Genomic DNA, 25,841 nt, shown 5'->3' on the forward strand with positions numbered 1-25,841 from the left:
AGCAATCTTAGGACATCCAGTTCCTGGTTGATGTGTCCCCTTGGGTTCATGCATCCCAAAATAAGCGTTTGCCCATTGCCGTGGCCAGCAGAATTACCTGCAGCCTGGCCACCAGGAAGGCACAAGGGAGCTCAACACTGACTGGGGCAGGGTGGGCAGGGGAGATGGGCACTGCGTTTCCCCTATGCATCATGGATAGAGAACTGAAACCAGTGGTGTCAGCCTGGCCATTTTAGCCAGGACCGAGAAGACCAAAAGCCAACACAGGAGCTTTCCAAAACCAGCATCTGCCCTCCCTGACCAGTTACAGAATGCCTGTGCAAGCCACTGGTACCACATTTTAGAGGGTGGAGGAGGTAGAAGCAGAACAAGATCCTGAGCACATCACACAGCAGGTACTTCCCAACAGCAGCAAATGGCCTCCCCGCAGTCTCGGGTGATGGCAAAAGGAGGGAAGGTGGTGGCCAGCCCCACTCCCACGGCATTTGGGTTCAAAGAGCACCAAGTGCTCTGCAGTCCTTAAATAAACAACTCCCAAAAAGTTAGTTTGTGTGCAGTGGGGAGGGGGAGGAGGATGAAGGATTTGCTCTGCTAGGGCCCCACATGTCAACAATTTCTCTGCTTTGTGTATTTTGGCCAAAGAGCTTACCATGATAAATGAATAAAGGAAAATGGCAAGCCCAGGGCGGTTACATGGCTTGGTAAATTGCTTTCAGCCGATTACTGTATTTCTTTTGACATTTATCAACTAGGCTTTTTTTGCCGTTGTTGCAGCCTCAACATCCCAGCCACAGTTTCCCTGGTACCTGCCCAGGAGCAGCAGCTGCTGAGCTGGGTGTTTCTTGAAGCCAGGGCAGGTGGAGAAGCTGCTTCTGCTGCAGGCACAGGCAGGGCTGGTGCTGCCCATGGCGGCTTCTCTGGCCTCTGCCCATTCTCCGAGTCTTGGAGGTGGTGGCAACGGGATGGTGGAGGGAGGGTGGGCTGCTGGAGACAGGCAGCGGGGCTGTAGGGGGTCATTGCACAGAGGAATTTCCCAAGTATTTACTGCTATTCCTTGCCCTGTAGCATCTCACTCCACCTCACGTGAATTAAAACCTAGTGGTAAAACTGCACCAGCGCCAGGCTGGGGATGGAGCCGCCCGTCCCCAACACAGCCGTGCCCCGCGCCTTTGGGAGGCAGCGGGAAGGGGGTCCAGGGCTGCCACACTGGTGAAGCAAAACCAGGTGCAAAAACAGCTTTTAAATGTGAAGAAAGGCAAAGACCTGTTCTCCGAGTGGCCACCAGTGACAGCCCCATGGCAGGGGAGGGTTTGGGGAATCCTTTTGCCTGGGTCCTCACCTCACCCCTCCGTGCTCTGCACCAGCCAGGAGCAGCCGCAGCACCCAGGGATGCTGCTCTCACCCCTGGTACCAGCAAAGCAGCGCAGGCAGCGCGTGAACCCGCAGATCTGTGGCCACCGCAGGCTGTCCTGCTCAGTGTGGGACTTTGCACCGCAGGACAAACGGACAAAAGCACCAGCTACAGCCCCAGCACCTTCCAGCCACACAGGACTGCGGCAGCACCCACCGAGCACGGCCGGGTGCGTGGCAGCATGCTGGCCCGGGAGGCCACCCCCCGCCTGCTGAGGACCATTGTAAACCAGTCAGGAGAAGAGAGGATGGACATTCACCGTGACCACAGCTGGCACACAGGGTGGCTCTGGATGGGTCCCACTTCTGCTGCACAAACCGACTGCTGCTCTGGTGCTCTGCACCGGGAGCTGCAGCACAAGGCCTGCCTGCTCCAAAAGCTTCCTCCACCAGCATCAGCAGGAACCTCTCACTTGGTTCCAGCCTGGATTCCACCCAGAGCTGATAAGAAGCTGCAGCTGATGCTGTTGGCGGGTGGGAAAGGAGCTCCAGCTGCACCAAATAACCCCGGAGTGAAAGGGACCGTGGGCTAGAAAACAGTTGGGCTGGGTGTGAAGTGGATCTGATGTCAGCGTTGCTGCTTTGGCCACTGAACGGTTTGGCCTCAGCAGCAAATGCCTCTGGGTGGTGCAGGTCAGGGCAGGGGGGGGTGAGGGAGGGCTGTGTCCAGACCCCCTCGAGCTGTGTCCTGGGCTCTCCACGTCCTGCTGCGCTTGCCAGGAGCCCTCTCCCAACAGCACGTGTGGATTTGGGGCACCGTTGGTTTCCCACCTGGCAAGCGCTGCTATGGCCTGGTGGGTGGGCAGGTGGTCCCCGAGGAGGTTGTACGCCGGGCACGTGTGATACCCCCGCGCACATCCCCGCTCATCGCATCCCAGGCAGAGACCTGCCCTTCCCCGGGGCTGCTGGGATGGCCGCATTCGGCTCTGCCGGGACATTTGGGTTTGCTCTGAGCTGCTGAAGTGGGGCAGCCGCACCAAGGAGGTGGTGGCAGGGACCAGGGCGGGCGCCAGCCTCCCACCACCTCCTGGACTGAGCCCCACGGCCGCGGGGAAACGCGAAGCGGAGGCGAAAGGAAGGGGAAAAACTCCGAGGAAGCTGGAAGCTCTCGACATAGTTAAAAACCAACATTGCTCTTCAAAATAGATGTGATTGCGCTCCTTGTGAGTCATCGAGCAGAGACACCAAGATTGCTTTGTGCCAGGGATGAGCCCGGGCGCTGATTGTGTGCCGCCCGGATTTGTATAAAACAGACCATGGATGGCATGTCAGAGTTTACAGCTCGCATACATTTTCAACAGTGAGCTTTGCAAAATGTATCAATGTAATCTCTGCCTCCTATATTCCATGTTGATTAGACACGATTTCTGGCTGGATTTTCAGAAAGCTCAAGTGCTTTTTTAATCACTACAGAAGCTCATTATTGCTTTCCAGTGACTCTTATGTCCTTCACTTCTCCTTTCAGATTAGAGTCTATAGTCAGATGAATATTGGATGATTTCATTACATACAAATGCAATCAACAGTTTTGCATAAATTTCTCCTCTTTTCTTGAGTTTCAATTGACCTCAGCACCCGTGGAGGCAGGCGCAATACACATGTAAATGAGCTGGCGTTGCTGCAAAGACACGGATGCGGAGAAACAAGATAAACTGTCAGATAATATTCAGGATTTTTAAGAGATCAAAAAATACTTCCTCGTTCAGCCGAGCCATAAAAATGGCACCTTCAGCTGCCGGGGAATTTGCTTTTGTTTTGCTCAGTGTCTGACTGTGGACAAAGGCCAGGAACGGCACCGGCTGCCGAGCGAGAGGCTGAGCAGTGCCGGGCTGGCCGGCAGCGGCAGCGGGGGGACAGGAGCGGGGTGTCCGTGGGGTGCAGGTGGTGACGGTACGGGGCTCCTGCCGACAGAGAAGCCACTGGTGGGGTCTGGGCAGACCACCAGGCCGGGGAGGTGCCCAACACTGCTGCAGGGCTGGGTTTGGCAGCTGAGCCCCTGCCGACGGTGGGTACCGCCGTCCCCGGCTCCTGCTCTGGTGTGACCATCTCAACCAGGGGATGCCGGGGTCAGACCTCCCCCCGGACCCCCGTCTCCTCCCGGGCAGCCCCAAGCATCAGCCCCGCGGCGGGGGCACCTGCCGGGACACAGGGCTTGGCCGGAGGCTGCCCTCCTCGCACCACACCGGCAGGGCACAGGGGAACCACGAGTTCAAAATATATTTAAGCTAACACTCCACGCGAACAATCAAGGCTAATTTAAACAAACTATAATTAAACATAAAGGACCTCTGGGTAGGGAAGTCAGGGAAAACTGTCAGCAGTTACTTTGGATATGAAGTCCTTACCTTTAAAAGAATAATTTTTGTGCTAATGCGAGCAATCCAGCACTCCCACACTCGCCTTTGGGGGCCGGTGGGGAAAGAAACTCTTGGGTTTCTTTTGATACCTTTACATGCTAATCTTCTTAACAGATTTTTAATTAATGGGAACAGAGCACTTTGCAGCCATGAAATCTATTGGTGCAATTGCCTGGTGGATTAGTCCCATTAACCACACAAATTACCTGTCTCCAGGCTGCCAGCCCCACTGGGGAGCTCCCCATGCTGGACACACCGAGTGGCCCCATTCTGAAGCAATTTTGATAAAATAAACTCTCTAATCAGGTAAATAAGTCCATAAGGGAAATTGCTGCCTTCCCGCAGCCCCCCTCCAGTGGGACCTGGCTACTTTCAGGGGAATGCAACGTGCCTCCAATTACAGACAAATCTCCAGCTCAAAGACCATTTGGGAGAAGCCCACAGCACACGGGACCCCCTCGAACCGCAGCGGCCAAGGAATTAAGGCATTTAAGCTGTCAGCCGGAATCTGGCCCGGCCCCTGATTACCTGAGGGGACATGCAGTGTATTTAGGTTTGTGTCCGTTGCAATTTCCTGGCCCCCAGCGTTGATCCTGAATGACTCGTGTCCGTGTCAGGTTCCTGCCCGGGGTCCCTCCGACACGTGGCCCCGGGCTCGAGGATGCCGACCTTTGGGCAATTAAAGACATCCAGGCTGGCCTGAGCCTGGGGAAATGGAAACGTGCAGCTGCCCCTAAGAGCCACCGGGCAAGCGGAGCTGCCTGCACCCATTTCACCGCAGCGCTCGGTAAGGCTGCATGGCTGTGTTGGCTGCCATCACCGTTCAGGATGTGTGCCTGGACCCTGGGGTCCTTTCCCAGCCCTGTCAGCAGGTTTCCACGGTCCATTGTAATTTTGGACCTGAACCCTATGGAGAGTCCCATGGCTTCCCTCTGCTCAGACCCTGTGATGGGGATGCGCTGCCCCAGGGATGTTGCTGGGACCCATGCACGGTGGGCACGGGAGGGCGCGGGGCACCCATGTGGTGCCACACGGTGATGCACAGCCCCAACACGCTTCCCACCACTTGGTGAAGTGGCTGCCCAGCACCTGGGGCTCTGCCAGACCCTTGGCCAGGATGGCTCCAAACCTGCTGCACCAGCTGGGCAGGTCTCCACCGTTAGCCCCACACCTGGGGAGCAGGGAGGAGGTGTCCATGCTGCTGCACCATGCTGTGAGCACGTGTGATGGGGACAGCCTGGGAAGAACTGACCTGGAGGAATTAAATCCCAGCAGTGACACGTTGGTGCCCAGTGCTGCGCCAGCCATGGTGGGGACGGCCATGCGGTGAGGTGGCCTTCAAGCATTCCCTGAAATGCTCAGGTGGGTGATCCCTATGCTGGTCCCTGACCCAAGGATGGAGGAGCCCAAAACACAGGTGGCACAGACTTAAATCTCTCCACCCTTGGCTGCCCCCGTAGCTCCTGGCACGGGGAGCAGAGGGTGATCCATGGGGCAGCTCCAAACTGGAGGGGCCATGGAGGTGGCTGAGCACCCCCCGTGGCCGGGGTAGACCCGGGCAGGAGGGCAAGAGCACGGGAGCCGCCTCGCGAGCACAGCCAGGGAACCCTACACCACGGGTAATTGGCATCAGATGCTCCCTGACCTGCCGCATCCACCGGGAAGCTGGAAGCATTTATTTGTCTGAGCCGGCGGCTCTATCTGCGTGCGGGAGGCGTTGGTGGTGGCGGAGCTGGGCTCCGAGAGCCTAATGAGTCTGAGCTGAAGATGATGAATATGATTGCTGAAAGCGCTTTCCTGAGTCCTCCTTTCCTGGGGCTCAGGTTACGAGTTCCCAGACAGCCTGTCCAGCTCCAGCTTTTCAGGTCTGATTTGTAGCCCCCCAAACAGCGTCTGTCAGCTCCCCGTGCCGGAGGAAATGCTGGGTCCTCTGCTGCCGTGCCCAGTGGAGCTGGGGAAGGGGCCGCCAGCCCTGCTCGGCCATCAGGGATGGCTTCTCTCCTGGGGCTGCCCTGCTGCTGCCCTGCTTGGCTCCGTGCCCCCACAGTCCCTCTGAGCCCAGCACAGGGTGGACTGGACCAGAGCGATGCCCCGTGCGGGGTCTCCAGCCACCAGCATCTGCTGTGCCGTTGGGCTGGATTGAAGTACCTGTGGCTGTCGGGGACCTTCCCCGTGGGGGACTCGGCACCAGCTGCCCTTAACATTTCAGTAGAAAAATGGGGGGTTTTGGCTTCCCTGTTCTCTGCCCAAACCCCCACAGCCCATGGGCAAGGGTCCACCCGCTGAGCCATGTCCCACTCAAGGAGCCTCCCAGGGATGCGCAAGGATGGGTCAGGCCAGGGGATGATCCACGGGCCATGCAGATCCCCAGGGATCAGGGGGACACGCTCCTCCCAGGCACTGGACCGGGGAGCCGTGGGGGTCCGCCTGCCCGTCTGCCCCGTGGCTCTGCTCCCTGCGCAGGGTTCGGGCAGGCTCCACACCTGCACCACGCAGCCTTTCACCTGCCTGGGGTGGGCTCCTTGAGCTGCCACCTCACCCCCCGCACCCCACGGCTGTGGGATCACGGCACGGGTGTCCCCACGGCTCCAGCACCCCTAGGAAGATGGAGGAGACGGAGTTTCAAGCGCCGACCCACCGCAGGCTCTCGGGTCCCGTTGTCCTGCCCCAGTGGCATCGCAGCTCACGGAAGCGGTATCACCCCCAAACCCGGGCGAAGGGGGTCCCAAGTGGCCCGAGAGGTGCTGCGGGATGGCCCAAGGCAGAGCAGCTCAGGACCAGCGGTGCTTTGTGCCTCCCGCAGCCCCGGCCAACGCCGCGCTGCCGTAGACGGTGTTTTGCTGCCTCCCTACGGGAGGACGCGGCCGGCAGCTCCTCCGCCAGCACCCGGGCCTCGCCGTTGCCTGCCCGGGGATGCAGACACCGTGGGCCCGGGATGGGGTCACGCCACGGCGGTGACCTCTCACCGATGTCTCAGGCCTTGCACCAAGCGGGCAGAGCCGCTGCTCCGCCGGAGGGGCTCGGGGGCATCCGCGCACGGCTGCAGCGCATCTCCAAAAATGCCTTCCCCGTCCTATTTTGAACTGGAGCAAGACCCCCGTGGCGATTCCCGTTCCCGCTGCCGCCTCTCGGCAAAGACTGAGGTCCGGTTGCTGGCACATTAGCAGGGCAGCACCAACAGCCCCGAGACAGCCGGAGCTGGAGCAGGGCCACAGTCGCATCCCCCCTGCACTGAGTTCGGGGGGGGGGGAGAGAAAAAGGAAGCAAAACTCCGGCAATGTCTCTGGGAGGAGGAGGGAAGCTGCAGGAGGAAAAAGGGTGAAGCCGCAACCCTGACGCCTGCAGCTGCTGCTGCAAAAAGCAGAAGAGCAGTGTGAGACCGGCACGGGGCCAGCTGAGAGGAGCCGGACGAGAGTGTGGCACGAGACACGGTGAGGCCCCCCCGGCACCCCATGGCAGGAGGGCATCAGGAGCTGCTCCGGCCACCTCTGAGAAGGTTTTGGGTGCTCAGGGCTGAAACCCTTCAGCCAGAGCCCGACCACCCCAGGCTGCCTCTGCCGCACGGCCGTCCATCCTGCTGCTGTGTCCCACTGGCAGCTGGTCGGCGAGGAGCGCTCCCAGGAACCGTGCCAAGGCCACGTCCCCGCTGCTGCTCTGCGCTCCGAGGAGCAGCAGCCACCCATCCCCACAGCCCCCTCAGCCCTGCATCTGCCCAGCCCCGGGGAGGCTCTTGCTCTTCCCAAAGCCCCTCGTGTGAGTTTATTTTCCCGGCGCACACGTCAGGCTGTTCGTGCGCTTTGGGAACTCACACGCTCCATCTCTGGCTCCGTGACCAGCGACAGCGGGGGCCGCACGCGAGGCTGCGACCTGGGGTGAAGAGGCTGGGGCAGACCCCTTGTGCCGCTCACCTCCCACAGCCTCGCCAGCTCTTGCACTGGGACCACGAAGGGCAGAGCCCCCTCCCCGCTGTGGGGAGGAGGGGAGAAATCTCTGGTGAGCCACCAGAGGTGACCGGACCTCAGCCCGTCGATCGTCTGCGCGGTGCTTGGCACGCTGGCTGGGGCCAGCTGCCGCGACATGAGCCAGCCGGCACCCAGCGGGCTCGGCTCAGCGCTCCCCAGCGCTGGCACTGGCCCAGCAGCCTCCTCCTCCTGCCCTGCGCACGCCGCAGACAGCAGCTGCCGGTGCCGCTGCCCCACGAGAGCTTCCCTCGCCCCTCCGAGGGCATCCATCAGGCTGAAGGAAACCTTTTTCCTTGACTGGTTTCCTCCTGCCTTCCCCCAGGACCGTGGCAGTGATGAACACGTGGGGCTCGGCAGCACCGCGCTGGAGCTTCCCTTTGCTGCTACAGAGGGATGTCGGGAGGTTTGCTGGCCAGATCCAGCACCCACGCTGCCAAGCCTGTGGCAAACCCCTGGACGTGCCCACTGTGCCCCAGATAGCCCCAGCCTCGTGCTCGCGCCGAGGGAGGCTGCAAGGCTGCAGTCCCACTGTGATGTCCAGGCAGCACCGCTCACCTTTGTCCTGGCTGGGGACAGGGAGTCTCTGGGGACCCGGGGCTGGCTCCCATCCTGGGACACGAGGACAGACATCCTGGGTTGCAGCTCAGACAGACAGCCATCATGAAGGGGAAGCAGGGAGGCTTGTTGGCAGCTGGGGCTGGCAGCGGGGAGGTCGGTAGCTGATGGGTTTGTGCTGAGCAGCCCAGTGTGGCACCGAGTGCCTGGAGCGAGGGGTCTGGGTACCGGGAGAGATGCCAGGAGTGGTGGGGGTGCGCAGGACAGCCGGGCCACCCCTCGCCCTGCGGCTCAGGGGCAGCTCCTCCATGGCAGCCCCTCAGCGGCCCTGGCGAGACAGCCAGCCTTGGGGCTGTTGCAACCGTTTCCCGTATTGTGTAAGCAAATGATTATTAAAACCTGACAACAGGGAAGAGTGGAGCTGCGAGTGCGGGAGCGCTCCTGGAGGTGGGACATCTCCAAGGGCTGCTGGACTGGCCCGGGGGGATGCAGGGGTGGGGTCAGGCTCCGCCAGGTCCCACCACTGCGGTCAACAGCAGCAGGCAGCGGGTGCAGGGAGGGAGGGGGAAAGGCCAGAGCTGGGGCTGGCGGTGCTGCCTGTGGGGACGGAAGGGAAAGACGCCCACCCGCAGGGTGAACCCCTTTGCTCTCTGTGGGGCTGCAACACCACAGGGCCGGTAGCAGCAGCAGCGGGTGGGGGGACCTGTCGCTGCCCCGCTCCTGCAGCCCCTGCTGCACACCGGCACAGGGCCGGGGGGGCCGGGGCAGCGCCTGGGTGAGTGTTTGACACCGTCCCCCCACGCTCCTGCTGAAACCATCCTGACACCCTACTGCAATCTGTCCCTCTGCGCTGAACCGCCGACCTGCCATGGCTTTATATTCAGTGCCCATCCATGCAGCTTCAACCGCTCTTTGTCTCAGAGACCAGAGGACGGGGCGAGCAGCTGGGCACGCAATGGCCAGACAGGACGGCGCTGCCCGCAGGCAGGAGCAGCCCTGGCCCCAGCACATGCTGACCACACCAACTGCATGTGTACAGCAAAACCTCCCCTCGTTTCCAGTGTCCCCACCTTATGAGAGCACATCAAGAGCCCGCTGAGCTCATGCTTGTGTCCCAGCTGATGCGTTTGCCTGCTGAAGCTGGACCTGAGGTCCTTGTTCTTTTTTGGACACCTACAAAGCCCGCTTGCCCTGTGGGGATGCTCCCTCCCTGCTGCTGAAACCCAGCAAAGCCCCGCAGCACAAGTCCCAGTCCTGCAGCCCCGCTCCCACCCTGTCCCCACCACAAAGCCGCTTTCTATGCAGAGCGCAGGAACCATGCAGGAACCGCGCACCCCCCAGCCCTGCTGGGGCTTCCTGCCGCTCTGCAAGGAGGTGACAGCAAAACCCGAGATTATCTTGAAACACACTCAGGCCCGTGCTGGGGTCTCTGCTGCAGAGCAGCACGGGAAAGGGTGAGCAGCCACAGCCCCTGGGGTCTGGGTGCCACCAGGCTCACAGACATCCCCTAAGTCTAGCCCAGCAAGATCTGCAGCCCGTCGCACTCTCGGCCACCCCAGCCACACGCAGAGCCTCTCCCAGTCCGACGCGCTCCCCTATGGGGTGGCTGGTGCCTGCCTGGTCTGGGCTGGCCAGATCCTGTCCCCATCAGCAGGCTGGCGCTGGGGGGCAAAGCAGCCAGGCAGGAAACACCTGGTGATGGTTTCACTGATAAACTCAGCTTTTCTGGCTGTTGGCAGCTGTGGCCAGCCCAGGTCCTGGCGCCAGCTGGGCAGCACTGCTGGGGCAGCCTTCCGCAGTGGGTCAGAGGGATCTCAGCCAGGCCCACAGCCCGTGGCCACGCTGCGGGGAGGGTGCTGCTGCTGGAGCTGTAACAGGGTGCCCCAGGGCTTGGGGACGCAGGCAGGGGGGGCTTGGGGATCAGGAAATGGGCAGGGGGGTCCTGGGGATGATGGTGAGGGCATAGGGATGCTGGGGGACATGGGGACCAGGGCATGGGGATGCTGCGGGATATAAGGACCAGGGGGACATGGAGACCAGGGCATGGGCATGGGGATGCAGGGGGACGTGAGGACGTGGGGACCAGGGCATGGGGAGGCAGGGGGATGTGGGGACCAGGGCACAGGGATGCAGGGGGATGTGGGGACCAGGGGGACGTGGGGACCAGGGCACGGGGATGCAGGGGGATGTGGGGACGTGGGGACCAGGGCATGGGCATTGGGATGCAGGGGGACCAGGGGACCAGGGCACGGGGATGCAGGGGGACGTGGGGACCAGGAGATGGGTACGGAGATGCTCGGGGAGGTGCGGACTGGGAGGAGGAAGACGGGCGGACCTGGGGATGGGCAGGGGGCTCCTGGGGGACTCGGGGCCCGGAGCAGAGCCCCCGGGAGGGGGGCCGGCTTGTCGGAGGCGGCCCCGTCCCATCGGGGGCGGGAGGAGGCGCGGCGGGGGCGGGGGCGGCGGGGCCGGGCGGGAGCGGGCGGCGGGACGCGGCGGAGCTGCCTCTCGCCATGGGCGGTGGGTACCGGGCCCGGGCCCCTCCGGCCGCGGGGCTGCGCCGGGCCGGGCTGCGGCTGCTCCTCGCCCACGTCGTGCTGCTCTGCGCCCCCGGGAGCGCCGCGACCGACGGCTCCGGTACGCGGGGCGGGGGCCGGCACCGGGAGGGAGGGAGAGACGGTACCGGGGGGGGGGGGGGGAGCGGTAACATCCCGCACCGGGGTGGGGATCATGCACCGGGCGGGGGGACGGACGACAGCGACGGGAGGGGGGGATCCGGCACCGGGGGGGACGGACCCGGGGAGCGAGGGGGAGCCCGGCGCCGGGAGATCCGGTACCGGGGGCTGCAGCGGGACGCGGTCCCGGAGGGTCCATCCCCGGGGTGTCGGACCCCCGGAGGCGCGGGGAACGCGGGGCGGTGGCCGGGAGAGGTGGGGGCGATTGCCCCAAGCCCCCCCCTGCCCAGCGCTGCGGGACGGCTCCGGGCTCCGCCGGGTCCCCGGGGCCGGGCTGGAGCCCATCGCCCCGGGCTGGTCCTCGCCCCGCCGCTGCCGGGACCCGGCCGTGGGGTCTCGAAGAGAAGCCCCGGAGCGGAGGGCAGGGCAGGCAGGGGCAGGGGGGAGGCCGGCCGGAGCCGTGGCACCGCTGGCCGGGACCCCCGAGGGCAGCGCCTGGGGTCAGAGCCCCCGCGGGTCCCGGCGCTGCATGGGTTTGGCCCATCACGCCTGACCGGAGAGCGAAATCGCCTGTGAAAAAATACAAACTTCCCCTCTACCTCCCGCTGCGGCCGCGCAGGGACCACACACAGGGGCTGGACGAGCCGTCGAGGTGGCCCGAGCGCGGCCGCGTCTGCACGACAGAGCTGGGCTCCCGCCAAGCCCACCGCCGGCCTGCGAGACCCTGGGGCAGGATGGGACCGCGGCCACCCCAGGGTGGCCCCGACACCGGGCTGAGGGGCAGCACCCGGTTGCTCCCTGCGGCCTCCCAGCTGGGACGGGGCTTCTCGAAAGAAAGGGGGGCAATATCCATGAATGCTGGCAGCCAGGGCCTTTCCCTGCACTCCCCAAACAAACACCAGGTGAAACCGCAGTCTGGGGGTGAGGATGGAGGGCTGGGAGCAGCAAGGACGGGTCCGGTGGCCTCAGCCGTCGTTTTGTTCTCGTGCCCATGTGCCGCAGCAGTTCGCCGCATGCTGGCACAGCCGCGGTGGGCTCGGGCTGCCTGTGCAAGGATGTCAAGGAGTCACGCTGCTTATGGCAGGCATCCACAGAGCATGTTGTGAAATAAAACCACATCTCAAATCCCATCAGCTCCATCCGCAGCCCCTACAGTGCGGTTTCCTCCAGGTCCTTAATAGACCATTGACTCCAGGCCCTCTTCTGTGAAATGACCTTCCTCACTGCAGAAAAACACCACCCCAGCGTGAAGCTCGTGGCGCTTTTCAGGTTTTACAGTTCCTTACTAAAGTAATGTTCTCAGCAAAACCAGCCCGGGCACCCGGGCTGCATCCCTCAGCGGGGCTCTGGCTGCCCGTGTTGCAAACGGTGGCTGATGGTGACCCCATCTCCAGCAGCCTGCCTGGGTTTACCCATCGCTGTGGGAAGCAACGTGTCCAAACCTACAACCTCCCAAAATTTGCACAGGCTGAACATGCGGAGCTGACCAGGCACCCCCCCGTTGCAGGGGGAGCGGGACTGCGGGAGAAGCGACCTGAACCGAGCAGGTTTGGGCTGAGCAGGCAGAGCCGGGTGCTGCAGCGCGGCATGTTGCCCTCCGCACCGCCCGTGCCTCTTCCCCGCAGCCATCCTGCTGGGAGAGGGGAGACTTCCCTGTCCTGGAGCGGCTTGCCCTGTGCAAAAGCAATGACCCTGAGGTGGGGACTTCCCCGTTTTGGTAGCGTATGTGTCCAAAAGGGGAACACGACCCGGGGTTTGCTCTGAGGCTGCGGCTGTGCCTGCTCTGCAGGGGACTCCAGGAGTCGGGGTGCGACCTGGCAGGAGGTGGCAGGTCCACTTGCTGGGGACAGTGGGGCTGGCTGGGTGCCCCCAGCATGGCCAAGCCACCCTGCAGCCCTCTGGGCTTCTTGGCCTCGGGCTGGAGGGACAGAGCAGGAGCAGCAGGAGCGAGCGCTGCAGCAGGCACCCTGCTGCGGGGGCCTGTCAGGCACATCTGCACGACAGGAGGGATCCCATGGGAGGGACCTGGTTGTCACCCGCTGGGCTGGACCGTGGGTGGTGGGGACAAGCAAGGGACAGCCTCTGTGCAGTCCCTCCTCTGGCTTGGCCATCTCCCAGCTCAGGTGTCATCTCCCTGGGAAGCTCCTCCTGGGGGCTGAGGACAGCCAGGAGCAGCATCCGTTTTTCCTGCCGGGCACAGGACAGGGCCTGGGGACCCACATGCCTGAAGCAGCTGGGACAGACGCACGCTGGGATGGTGCAACTGTGACGAACCCCTGGAGCTGACTGCTGCATGCCAGGATCAAAGCAAATTTCACTACGTGGGGGGAAAAAAAAAGATACCTGGGATATACATGACAGAACAGCTCTCTTCCAAGCCTTAATTAAGGAGGGAAGTTATCTGATTGAGAAATTAGGGGAACTGCGTTGTGCCCCAAGGTGCTGTCAGCAGAGCAGCCGGGCTCCTGCTCCTCTGCAGCACTGAGCCAGGAGGACCACAGCCCTAATCTTGCCCTCGGATCTGCTCTCGAAGACCAAATAACAGGATGTTGGGCTGAGGCTGGGATCGCCTGCTCACTTGGTGTTTGCTGCTTAGAGCACTTCTACTTGACTCCTTGCTGGTTGCACCTTGGCTCCAAGCCACAATGTTTGCTCTCTGTAGGCTTTTCCTCTGGCTGTGAGCAGAGCCAAGCTAGTCCCATGGTGTTTCTCTGTTTTCCCCTGCAGATATTGCCCTTGGCTGTTGACTTGCCTTCAGGGGTGTAGTTTTGTACAAGTGTTTTTGCAAAATAAACCTGCCCGTCCTCTCCCCAGCTATTCCACAGCTCGCGCCATCTCACCCTCTGGCAGACGGGAGATGCGGCAGCACCTCAACATCACTGTCTGCCCGAGCTCCAACCACGGGGCAGGTGGGGTACAGACCCTGCTGAGCAAGGGCAGGCAGGGACCTCTGGCAGAGCCGCTTCTGATTCATGCCTGTTTCCATAGCCCACTGTCAACTGCCTCCTCCCAGCACAGCCCCTCCGCAACGGGGCTCACGGAGCTTCAACCCGGGCTGCAAAGGGGAGCCCGCTGCCACTCCAAGAGCCCTGGGGCTGCATCACCCACTCCAGCCAGCCCACTGCCCACCCGCAGCCCGTTCTTGGGGCCGGCAGCTTGGCTCAGGTGCAGGGAGGAGAATTGCCGAACCCCATGTGGCGTGCAGCTGCGGCCCTGGCACGCTGCTCTTGCTCATGGTGCCGCCAGAAGTGGTTGCAGATGACAATCTGGCTGTACTGCGTGTGCTGTGAACAGCTCGTGGGCCTGAAGAAACCTCCCTGAATCAGAAAAACAAGTGTATGAGGCTCTCATCGTCTCCAAAGCCTGCGGCTGCGGAGCCGTGTGCCATCGAGCAAGCCCGGCTCCAGCCTGCCTGTGATTCACCCCAGGTTGCTTTGACTGCGGTTCACAGAGCGGATGTTGTCCCCAAAATCTGGCATTTTTCAGCAGTGATGGAGCATGTTCACCAGCTCTGCCATCACAGAGCGGGCCGTGCTCCAGCGTGGAGGCTGGCAGCAGCTTTCCCCACACCTGGAGCCGTCCTGGCAGAGCCGGTGCGGAATTCCTGGCCGGGGTGGGGAGAGGCACAGAGCCACTGCGGGAGGGAGGCTCCCGAAAGGACACAAAGGGGTTGCTGTCACGGGCCAGGACACGCTCTGTCCCCCTCCCACCCTTTTGGCTGGAACATGCCACTCCCACCCCACCTCCGGGACCCCGCGGCCCTGACACCGATGTGAACCGTGGGAGGAGGCAGCTCGGCCAAGCCCAGCGCGCAGCCAAACCTGCCTTGGAGGAGTGCTTGGCCATGACGTGCCATCGAGCCCCGTGCTGGGGAGAACCCCGACAAAGCGGCCCCGCTAACGTGAACTTCTGACTCCCCACGTCAGCAGGAGGGATGGGGCAGGACACGACCTGCCTTGCCGGAGCCCGCGGCATGGAGCATCCTCCCGGCCCCGTGGCTGCGGTGCCCACGGGCAGCCCCACATCCCCCTGGGTTGCACCAGGCATGGCACAGGGCTGCTTTCTGAGGTGCTCGCAAAGTTTACGGCAGAGTTGAGTGCAGAGCTACCGATGCAGGAATAGCCTCCAGGATGCTCCAGCTGTGCTGCAACATGGCCCCCTTTGCAAAAGTTCCCATCTTGCAAAAAAATGAACGGGTGGTCTGACCTTAATTTCTCTGAGATAAGTAAGAAACTGCCTGCTGCCTCCCGTCTGGATACATGAAAAGATCCGAGATGAAAGGGAGTCTGACGGAAGAGCTGGGAGCTGAATCCATCTTTGCAAGTAGGCCCCCGTGACATGAGGGATTTGGGGTCACAGGGCTGAGCACAGCCGGGGCAGAGCTGCCGGCCAAGCCCTGGGCTCCCAGGCAGCCCCTGTCCTGCACGTGTGGCCAGCTGGGAGACTGAGCAACTTTGCAAAATTAGCTTTATTTTTCAAAGATGTTAATTTCCTGTGGAAAAAACATGGTTTCTATTCTGCGTGCCCGTCCCTCCACCCCAGTGTTGGAACCTGTTCCCAAATTCCAGAAGAATCTGAACCAGGTCTGGCAGGGGTCTGGTGAGCTCACGGACCACACAGAGCAGCCGACAGACATGGGAGACCTTCCTTCAGCAGCCGTGACACTGGGCACACTGGGAACGGCTCTCAGTCCCTTCTGGTGCTCAGGGCGTGCTGCCCGTCCCCACAGCTGGTGGCACTGGAGCTGAGCACTGGGTGTCCGTGGCACCCCTGTCCCCGAGCGCTGTGCGTCCCAGTGGGGCTGGTGACCGCCGTCCTGCCAATGGGCACCGAAACCCTCAGCCGGGTGTGCTCCAGGAGGTCTTGGCCCTTGGCACTTGTATTCTCCTGGCACAAAGGCTCCATCCCAGGTCTGCGGGGACCGACCCAGCTTGGTGAAGTTGAGGTTGCCACCAGTGAGGCTTTCAGGAGGCAGCTGGGGCAGACGACATCCAAATTTCCAGCCCAGTCCCCGGGCTGATGAAAGGCAGAGGGGTCTCCGGCCACCCCGGCTCTTGGTTCCCTTTCTCCCTTGAGTTTTGCGGCTCTTGGAGGGGCTGCAAATGGTGAAGTTACAAAGTGCTGCCCGCCTCAGGGTGGGTCGGAGGGGCTTGGTGCCAATGGGTGCCTAGTGCTGCCCCAGAGCTGGGAGCTGCTTTATGTCAGAGGGGGGTCTCCCTCTGTCCCACGGGATCCCGCCGCAGTGTGGCCAGCAGGAAGGGGCCCTTATCTCACGCCTGCAGGCGGGGGCACAAAGGCGGCGGAGGAAGGGGCCGGGTGGGAGCCCAGCGGTTGGCCCTTTTCATCCGCTTGGAGCGGCGAGGGCGGAGGAGCCGCTTGCCAAAGCAAACTTCAGCCCTGACAATTGCCATTATTATTAACACTGGTGCCGTGTTTACATTGCTTTATCCTGCACTGGGGCTCGGGGGGGGGCACAGCAGCCACCCGTGCACGAGGCTATGGCCCCGGCTGTGTGGGACACCACTGTGACATGGCCCCGCGGTCGCATGGGGCACCGGGCAGGGCATGGGCTTGGCAGCAACAGCCCGAGCTGGGGCCAGGGCTTGCAGCACCCATCGGTGCATGGCCGCGGGGTGCGGATGGTTCCTTTGGCAATCCTGGGTGTTTCAGACGAGGCTAACTTCCACAAGGAAGGAGGGATGGTGCTGAAGCGATGCTCCTGCCCAAAATATCTCACCAGGGAGATAAAAGAAAAGCTGAGCGGTGGTATCTACTGCAGGCATGATGTTGCAATAGCCAGGACCGTGCTCGGCTCCTGCAGCACCCGTCTGCCGTCTCCCCGCAGCACGTCGTTGACACCAGACTTGGGGGCTGGGTTCACGGAGGTGGCTGGCATCAAAGCACCTCGTCTCAGGGTGACCGCCCCGGGGTGCATCCCCCTGAGCTGGACCCGGCTCGGCTGTGTCCGGGTCAGTGTCACCCTGCGAGCAGCAGGGAGCCACCGGACACGGTGACACTGTGGCTGGATGGTGACATCTCTCTCTCTCTCCGCAGTGGATCCCTGTTGTTATTTCCCCTGCCAGCACCAAGGGGTGTGCGTGAGGGTCGGCCTGGGAGGATACGAATGCGACTGCACGCGGACGGGATACTTCGGGGCCAACTGCACCTCCCGTAAGTCCCTCTTGCCTGGAGGACCTGTGGCACCCGTGGGTCCTAGGGTGACATGCTGCACCTGCAACACGTGCTCTCACCGGCAGTGATAGCGTGGGTGGGCTGGGGTCGTTAGCAGGCTTCGTTAGCGGGGTGAGCGGTTTGCCTGGTCTGTCTCCCCCAGCCGAGCTCTGGACGCGCCTCCACAACCTGCTGAAGCCCAGTCCTGCCTTCTACCACTTCATCCTGACCCACTTCAGGTGGTTTTGGGACATTATCAACAGCACCTTCATCAGGGACACGCTCATGAGGCTCGTGCTTACAGGTGAGGGGTTGGAGCGGGTCTCGGGGTGCAGCAGGAGTTGGGGACCCTCCGGGCATCAGCAGGAGGTGATGGCGGGGGTGGCGCGGCTGGAGTGATGCTGAGCAGCTCCCACGGGCATGGTGGACACTGGGCTTGAATAACCTCACGGGGACACCCAGGGAGGTTGTCATCCCATCACCCTGCGCAGAGGAGGCTGCCCGGCCAGGCAGCAGCAGGGTGCAGGGGGTTGGCGGGCCAGGCTGCCTGTGTCCCCGGCTGCGTGTCCCCAAACGTGTGTCCCCAGACGTGTGTCCCCGGACATGCACCGGGCTGTCTGCCAGCTGGAAAACACACGCAGGTCTCAGCACACCGTGGTCCCCAGACCAAAGGGCTCTTAAGCAGCCGCATGGAAAGCAGCCTGTGGAAACATGGCCTTTGTTACTCATGTCCCCACATTCATCATTTTGCATAAATATTTAGGTTCCAGCTCTTGGAGCCATAGCGACACTTTTGCAAGGCTCCAGCTGTTGGTTTTACTGTTTCTGTGTGGTTGTCATTCATCATCCAAGAATCCACTCAGTGCATTAGCAGGAGCCCTCCTCTTCTGCAGGGGACTGCAGCCTTTAAAAGGCTCAGAACAAAGCCTGGGACGTCTGCATGCCTCCAGTGCCAGTACCTTTCTGGGTTTTGAGGTGTCAGAGGAGGGTGTCTGACAGCACTGAGTAGGCAGGCAGGGGCCGGGGCAGCATCTGTGAGGTGCTGCCCCATGCCCCAGGCCCCACAGTGGTGACCCCCATCTCTCCTTTCAGTTCGCGCCAATCTCATCCCCAGCCCCCCCACCTTCAACTCTGACTACGGCTACATCAGCTGGGAGGCTTACTCCAACGTCAGCTATTACACCCGTGTCCTCCCGCCCGTGCCAGACAACTGCCCAACGCCAATGGGGACCAAAGGTACACGGCTCGCCTGGGGGGACCGGGACCGCACCGTGCCGAGTATGGGGCTGAGTCGCCGGAGCAGCACCCCGGGTCCATAACCGGCGCGGCATCGGTTTTTCGCACCCACCCATGCCTGAGCTTTCGCTGCCATGGGCACATCTGCAAGGCACCACTGGCAGTGCCATGGACTGCCGCTGTCCTGCTTAAGCTGGCCCTGTGGGCAGGAGGAGCTTGATGGCATCCGAAATGCTGCCGGGACAGTTCAGGTTGAGCTGGGGCATGTCGTGGCCTGTGTAAGAGGGCTGTAAGGTGTCTATGCCCATGAGTCAGTGCCTGGTGCTGCAGCAGATATGGCAACGCTTGCCGACAGCCCCGTGGCCAGCACTGGTACCCAGCCGGGTCGGCACGGGGCATCTGCCCTCAACCTCCATCCTTTGCAGGGAAGCAGCAGCTCCCCGACCCCCAGCTCCTGGCAGAGAGGTTCCTGCTGCGGCAGAAGTTTGAAGCCGATCCCCAAGGCACCAACCTGATGTTTGCCTTCTTCGCCCAGCATTTCACCCACCAGTTCTTCAAGACGTCTGGGAAGATGGGACGCGGCTTCACCAAGGCGCTGGGGCATGGGGTGAGGGCTGCTGGAGCAGGGGGCATGCGGGGAGTGAGGAGGGGGACCGGTGCACGCGTGGTCTTTCGGAGCAGCCTTGATGCCGTGCTTTTTTGGCAGGTGGACCTTGGGCACTTATATGGGGACAACCTGCAGCGGCAGCACCAGCTGCGACTCTTCAGAGATGGGAAGCTGAAATTCCAGGTACGACTGAAATATCTCTCAGCCCTGTGATCCAGGGTTGTTTGAAGCCCGTGTCCTTCTGGCAGCTCCTGAGGGACCCCAGCCCTGATGCCCACATGGCTGCTGGCCGGAGGTGCCACGTCAAAGGGACAAGCTTTGGGGTGTAGCTGCTCTGACAGCAGCAGGCGTTCCGCAGTCGGGTCTGTATGAGGGAGGTGTTTCTGTCCCGCTCACCGCTTGCAGGAGAGCGGCCGTGGTGCCCGTAGGGAGGCAGGTCCCAGCCGGGCAGGCTTTCACCGCAGTGGTTTTTCTCCCCTCTTCCCTTTCTGCCATCCCATTCTTGTTTCCCCAAGGTGGTGGATGGAGAGGTGTACCCCCCCACGGTCACCGATGCTCCAGTTCACATGGTCTACCCATCCAGCATCCCCAAGGAGAAGCAGCTGGCGATGGGCCAGGAGGTGTTTGGGCTTCTGCCGGGGCTCTGCATGTACGCCACGCTCTGGCTGCGCGAGCACAACCGCGTCTGTGACATACTGAAACGGGAGCATCCCACCTGGAGCGACGAGCAGCTCTTCCAGACGGCTCGTCTCATCCTCATCGGTGAGGACCAGTGGTGCCGTGGGGCATGGGCACTGTGGAGCCCTGTGTCCCACCTGCCTGGGCAAGCCCCAAGGACTTGGATGTTAGTTGGTCTCTGTTTGAGGGTGGTGGCCAGGCTGGCTTTAGAGGCTGGAGGAGTTTCTCTGGCAGCCTTCTGGGGATCGTTGGCTTTGGTCCATAGAGCAAAAATTGCCTTTGGTCCATCAAAAAAATTAATTTTGAATAAGTTTGTCATAATTTTGAATTATTTCATTTTAATGTTCATTATAAATTTACTATAATCTCATGATAAGTCATTTTTGACCAAAATCCAGAAAAAAGCCATGTCACCACATTATCTCTAAGAAGCGTATCAAGGTCAGCTTCCTCAGGAACTATTTCGGTTTTGGCAGACTGACCTTTGCTGGTGAAAAAATAATTCACTGAAAAATTCCCAACCAACTCAACAAGCCCATAGTCAGAAAGGTCCCGGGTGGGGAATGGGTGCTGGGATGCGCTGCCATAGCAGGTGGGTAGCATCATCTGGGTACAGAGCCGGTAGCTCCGGCTGCTGCCAGCTGACGGCTGCTTCTCTCGCCTCCTGCCCAGGGGAGACCATTAAGATCGTCATTGAAGACTACGTCCAGCACCTCAGTGGGTACTTCCTCAGCCTCAAGTTTGACCCCGAGCTGCTGTTTGGGACGCAGTTCCAGTACCGGAATCGCATCGCGGTGGAGTTCAACCAGCTCTATCACTGGCACGGGCTGATGCCCGACTCCTTCATCATCCAAGGGGAAGAGTACAGCTACGAGCAGTTCCTCTACAACACCTCCATGCTCCTGGACTACGGCGTGGAGGCGCTGGTGGAATCCTTTTCCAAGCAGATTGCAGGAAGGGTAAGGTCCTGCTCTCCCCTCCCTGCCAGTGCCGGGCCTGTGGGACTCCGGGAGGGATGCTCGCGGTACCGGGAAGGCAGTGCCATTACGGCAGTAACGAACAGCCACTTTGGGCAGTGGGTCGTATGTCACACATGTCTGACGGGCATGTTGCAAGTCCTCCCCACAAGCATCGTAGCAAGGCTGGGCTTTGGCAGCCCCGTTTGCTTGTTCTCGGACTCTGTAGGAAACATTGCGGTGATGCCTGGAGTCTGCGGTAAACTGGGAGGAATCTCCTGGCCCAGACCGGGCTGCGGAGCAGCCTGGGTGTAGGAGCAGCTTGGCTGGCACTGTTCTTTGCTGCCATCACATGGATGTTTTGTTCCAAGCGATTACATCTACATTTCTCACCCTTTGCTTGTGCAAAACAAGACTGAGGCACAGATCCGCTGCTCTTTGGGTGTTTGTGTTCTCCCTGACCCCAAACCCCTGTGATCTCTCCTCTCCTCCCAGGCCAGCGCGTCACCGTCCATCTGGGGCTTCCCCTGCACCGTTCCCTGACAGGGAACAGGGTTGTGAACAGGGTTGACTTTAGCCCAAGCTGCTCCGCAGCTGTTTTGGCACTGTCCAGTGATTCCTCCTCTTCTTGCTGCTGCGATGACGTGCTGGTCTGCATGACACCGTGCCCAGGACACAGAAGCTTTAGTGTGGTGGCTCCCCTGGAGCAAATGCTGGTGCCGCCTTGTGCCTTACGTGTGCTCCTCCTTGTGTTCTTGCCCTCCAGATAGGTGGGGGACAAACCATCAATGCCAACGTCTTGAACGTGGCCGTTGGGGTCATCAAGGAATCCCGGCAGCTGAGGCTACAGCCGTTTAACGAGTATCGGAAGAGGTTTGGCATGAAGCCCTACAAGTCCTTCCAGGAGCTAACAGGTAGGGCTGCAGTGCTGCCGCAGGAGCTCTCGGGGCTTCGCTGGGGCAGTGCAGATGCTCTGCACCCGCAGGGACGGCACGAGACCACGAGTTGCTCCCCAGCCGCTGGGCTTGCCCAGCAGAGCAGCCGGTCCTGCCCATCCAAGCCTTGCCTGGTCGTGACCCTCGCACGAGGGCAGACAGGGCTGATGCCTTGGTTGCAGGGGTCCTTCCTCCTATGGGGCTGGACGAGTGGTCCAGAGGGCAGTGCCTGGCCTGGGAGCTGGGCTCGCTGCTGCTTGGGTTATGGGAGCTGCCATGTTCCCATTACCCACAGCAAGGCCAGTCCTTGCCGGGTGCCATTCCCTTGCTAAAGCACTCTGACATTCACTTGGTGCAGGAGAAGAAGAGAAGGCGGCAGAGCTGGAAGAGTTGTATGGAGACATTGATGCTCTGGAGTTTTATCCGGGCTTGCTGCTTGAGAAACCCCAACCCAATGGTATTTTTGGGGAAAGCATGGTGGAGATCGGAGCTCCGTTTTCCCTGAAGGGGCTTCTTGGAAACCCCATCTGCTCCCCAGAGTACTGGAAACCCAGTACATTCGGTGGAGAAACTGGCTTTGACATAGTTAAGACAGCATCGCTCGAGAAGCTCGTGTGCCTCAATGTGAAGAAGTGCCCATACGTGGCGTTTCATGTGCCAGATGCTGCGGAACATGGTAGCCCTCGGAGCGGTGGATCATCTGCTGAGCTCTAGTACCGGGACAGCCTGCCCAGGTAGAGACAATCCTTGCCCAGGCGCTGGCTGAGCTGAGCTCCCAGCCTGGCACTGAATATCCCGTTCCTTCCCACAGGGAGCGACGAGGACACGGGGACCTGCCCACCCCTGTGCTGAGCAGGAGCAGGACAGAAGATGGTCCCATCCTGGGCATCCTCCACACCAGCCCTCGAGGAGAGGCTGGTACCAGCTCTGTGAAAAGTTCAAGTGCCTCAGGAGTGTGGCTGTCCTCAGCAGACCCAGTTCTCTTGCTAGTGAATACCTTGCACTAAGCCAGCTTTGGGGTTCCCCGGGGGACGCCTACCTCCCTGGGACGCTCTGGACTCCCCTGTGCTTTGTCACCCTCCACCCCTGCTGCTTTCCAGCACCAGACCACCAGCAATCCCACTTCCGCAGGGCTTCCCCGCTCCGGATGGAGGATCACAGAGCCCAGGGAGCCCTTGCAGTCCTTCTGCCTCTGCTGCACCCGGTTGAGGCACTGAGCTCCCCAAGGGAGGCAGAGGAGGCAGGTGGCAGCGCGCAGACGGACGGGGAGGACACGCTGTAGGTGGTCACGGTGGCCCAGCAGTGGCTGAGCTTGCCGTAGGAACCTGTCCTGATCCGCTTCTCCTGCGGCCGCTCCGGACCGTCCTCCCGAGGCTGCCCAGCACACGGGCGTAGCTGAGACACAGCCAAGAAGAAGGAACCAAAGCAATGTTTCTGCGGGAGAAGACCAGAGGAGAAGCATCAGATGAGACCTCCCAGACCTCCTGCGTCTCCCACCTGCTAGCTAGGACCCCGGCGCGTACTTGCCGGCCACCCACGCTGAGCTGCTCGGAGCAGATGCTACCTCTGTGCAAACACAGAGATGAAATCTCTTCCATCCTACGATCGTTACCCTTCCCTGCGTTAATAGCTCAGCAAACGGCATCCCCAAGGCGCACAGAGCCCGCTTCTGTCCCGCTCCAGAAACGCACGCAGATGTCAGCCCTCGCCGACATAATGACGTGGTAGCTGGCAGCCACTGTCACTAGCCTTGATCCCCATCAGATCCCGGTTCACCTCCAGGAAAATGGACATTTAAAATAATAAATGATTTCAAAAAACTCCTCTCATTTCCTCCAGCCAGTTTCCAAGCTTTGTCTCACCAGCACCAGGCCCTGCAAGAGGGCAGGACGCTCGGGAGGCAGCAGGAGCTGGGGGAGAGGAGAAGTCCCTGGAGCGTTGCTGGAGGGCTGGTGTCCCCGCTGGGACACGGCTGGGCCATGCAGCCACAGCAGGCTGTGTCATTGCTGGCTGCATCACAAGGAATAAACGGAGTCACCCTGCTCCTTAGGAGGTGCTTCGATGGGGGGGGCTCTGAGCCCGAGTCTCCTATGAAGGTTTGATCTACGCTGCCCTCCGGCCACTACCACCCCACAGCCCTGCACTGCGCTGCTCCGATGCTGATAACACAGTGCTTACATCCAACATTATGTATTTCTATCACATAAAATCTATCCACATCTAAATCTTGCTGGCCAGGTATTTTGTAGGCATGAAATAGCCACAGTCTGTAGGAGAGCAGATGGCTGCATTTTCCTCCTGTGCTGAGCCGGAGGAGGGGACCGTTCCTGGGCTCCCGCTCTGTCCTGGCAGGACTTCCAGCTGGCGTGGTGACTTCATGCCGTGAGGCCATGGGGGCTGCACTGCTCCCAGCTAGACCCTCCTGATGGGGTTCTCCACCCTGACCCCCCCACAGGCACTGCCGGCTGCTCCTCTGCCCATCACACAGAGCCACAGGGGAAGAGAGGAGAACCAGGGCAGGGAGTCCTGGTCCGGGGTGCTGCCCCGAAATCTGGGACCAGGCAGCACGTGAGGTATGGGGCAGGCAAGGGTGAGGACAACAGATGTGGGATCTCCAGGTAGATATATCCAGGTAGACACAGCCCCCTCCATACTCTCTGCTGCCATTCCCTAGGAGGGGGATGAGGACGGATGGGAGTGTTGGCCATTTGGGGACGGGGTGACAATCCTGTGATGTCCCACCTTCTGCCCTGGAAGTTTCAATCATTTCTGGTCGCACCAGCTGATTTTTTTATCCCTGATCAACCAAGTATGTCATGATCCCAATTCATCAAGAGGGGGTTGTGAGGCACTTCCAAGCAATAATAAAACCAGTTATAGGGAGATGTTACAGGAATTTGAAACCAGGGAGATTTAAAGAGCTGGTGCCTTGGCAGGGATGCATTAGGAGGATGTCATAGCAAGGGAACATCTGCAAGTGGAGAGTCCCAAGGCAAGAGCCTTCTCACTCGCTCTCTTTAACCCTTCAGAAATGAGATGGTTTTACCAGGATATCATCTGGATTTTTGTTTCCTAATGGTACGCAAGAAGGCAGAGAGGCAGCCCCAACCCAGGAAGGCACAGCAGGCAGGTTTGCCTGGTGCGTGCTCACCTGGCTTGGCCCTGCCCTGCCTGTGTCCTGCCCAGCCGTCCCAGCACGTAGAGAGCCCAGTCCTACCGCTCCTGTGCAGCTCGCAGCACCGTGTAGTACAGAAGTGCTGAGCAGCAAGGCAAGAGGAGGACACGGTCCTTTCCTATCCCACAGTTCCCTTTCTCCAGCTTTCCCCTTCCCTTCCCCTCAGGCTGGGAAGCCAGCGCGTGGTGGTGATGCTGTGCCCAGGTACCAAAATGACGAATACCCGCCGACAGCTTGTTACGTGGCAGTGGTGGGGGTCTGTCCCCCCAGGGTCTGCCCTGCCACCGGCTGTACCCTGGGCTGTGACCAACATCCCCCCACACACACCGAGGACCACAACCTCACTGCGCTTCCCTTGCTCAGCCAGCAACGCAACACTCAAAAAAAAAGGCAAACAGCAGCAAATGCGGAGCAACACAGAGTCCAAAGACTGTCAGCGTGTCACGAATCCACACTGGGATCCACATGCCCCGTGCCTCCAGCCAGCTGGAGCACTTCCAAAATAAGCGTTTGACAGCCCTTGCGCTGTGCTGAGCTGCTCCAGCCTCGAGCATCCTTCACCATCTGGCTAAAGGCACAAGCTCGGCTCTTTTCAGTTAGACCACAAACATCCTGCTTTTGTTTGTAGCTATCGAAGGCTGCCAGCGCTGTTTTGGTACCAACCGATAAGCATACAAGAGCCCATCAGGCACACAGAGAGCTGCTGAGATGCTCTCTGCCACCAAGGAGGAATGTCTCACCAGGAACTAGCTCAGCTGAGCCAACACTGGCAAACCTGACATCTCTTCCAGCTGTGCCACCAGCTCCCACATGGCAGTGTCCAGGACAGCAAAGCATCTTCCTCCTGCACCTCGCCCTCAGGAAAAGCTTTGAAATTGTTTCTTTGTAGGACCAACACATACCAACCCCAGGCACAGCCTCCAACATGCTATTGAAACCTCCTCCTCCATGAGCCTGGGGACCCACAGCCCCGCACATGGAGCTTCCCCCAGCCCAGCACTGCCGAGCCCTTGTGTTTTCTTTGCTAGTCTTTCAGCCATGGCAGTTTGTAGAAATTGCTCACATCCTCACCAGCTTCTCCATCACAGTGCGCAGCCACATCCAAGGTAGAAGACAGTGGTTTG

General features: G+C 60.9%; 1 protein-coding gene across 1 annotated transcript; it reads left to right on the top strand.

Annotated features, from left to right (window-relative positions):
* The first annotated feature begins 10,750 nt into the window (after positions 1 to 10,750).
* Positions 10,751 to 23,767, top strand: PTGS1 (prostaglandin-endoperoxide synthase 1). Its single transcript, XM_069771232.1, has 11 exons — positions 10,751 to 10,921; positions 17,014 to 17,130; positions 17,294 to 17,434; positions 18,223 to 18,366; positions 18,792 to 18,973; positions 19,073 to 19,156; positions 19,489 to 19,735; positions 20,324 to 20,610; positions 21,374 to 21,521; positions 21,901 to 22,276; positions 22,354 to 23,767. Exons 1-10 carry the CDS (start codon positions 10,798 to 10,800, stop codon positions 22,254 to 22,256), a joined length of 1,830 nt encoding a protein of 609 aa, XP_069627333.1. The 5' UTR covers positions 10,751 to 10,797; the 3' UTR covers positions 22,257 to 22,276; positions 22,354 to 23,767.
* The last annotated feature ends 2,074 nt before the right edge of the window (positions 23,768 to 25,841 follow it).

Source organism: Haliaeetus albicilla, chromosome 26, assembly GCF_947461875.1.
Source record: "Haliaeetus albicilla chromosome 26, bHalAlb1.1, whole genome shotgun sequence".
In the NCBI taxonomy this organism is placed as follows: Eukaryota; Metazoa; Chordata; class Aves; order Accipitriformes; family Accipitridae; genus Haliaeetus; species Haliaeetus albicilla.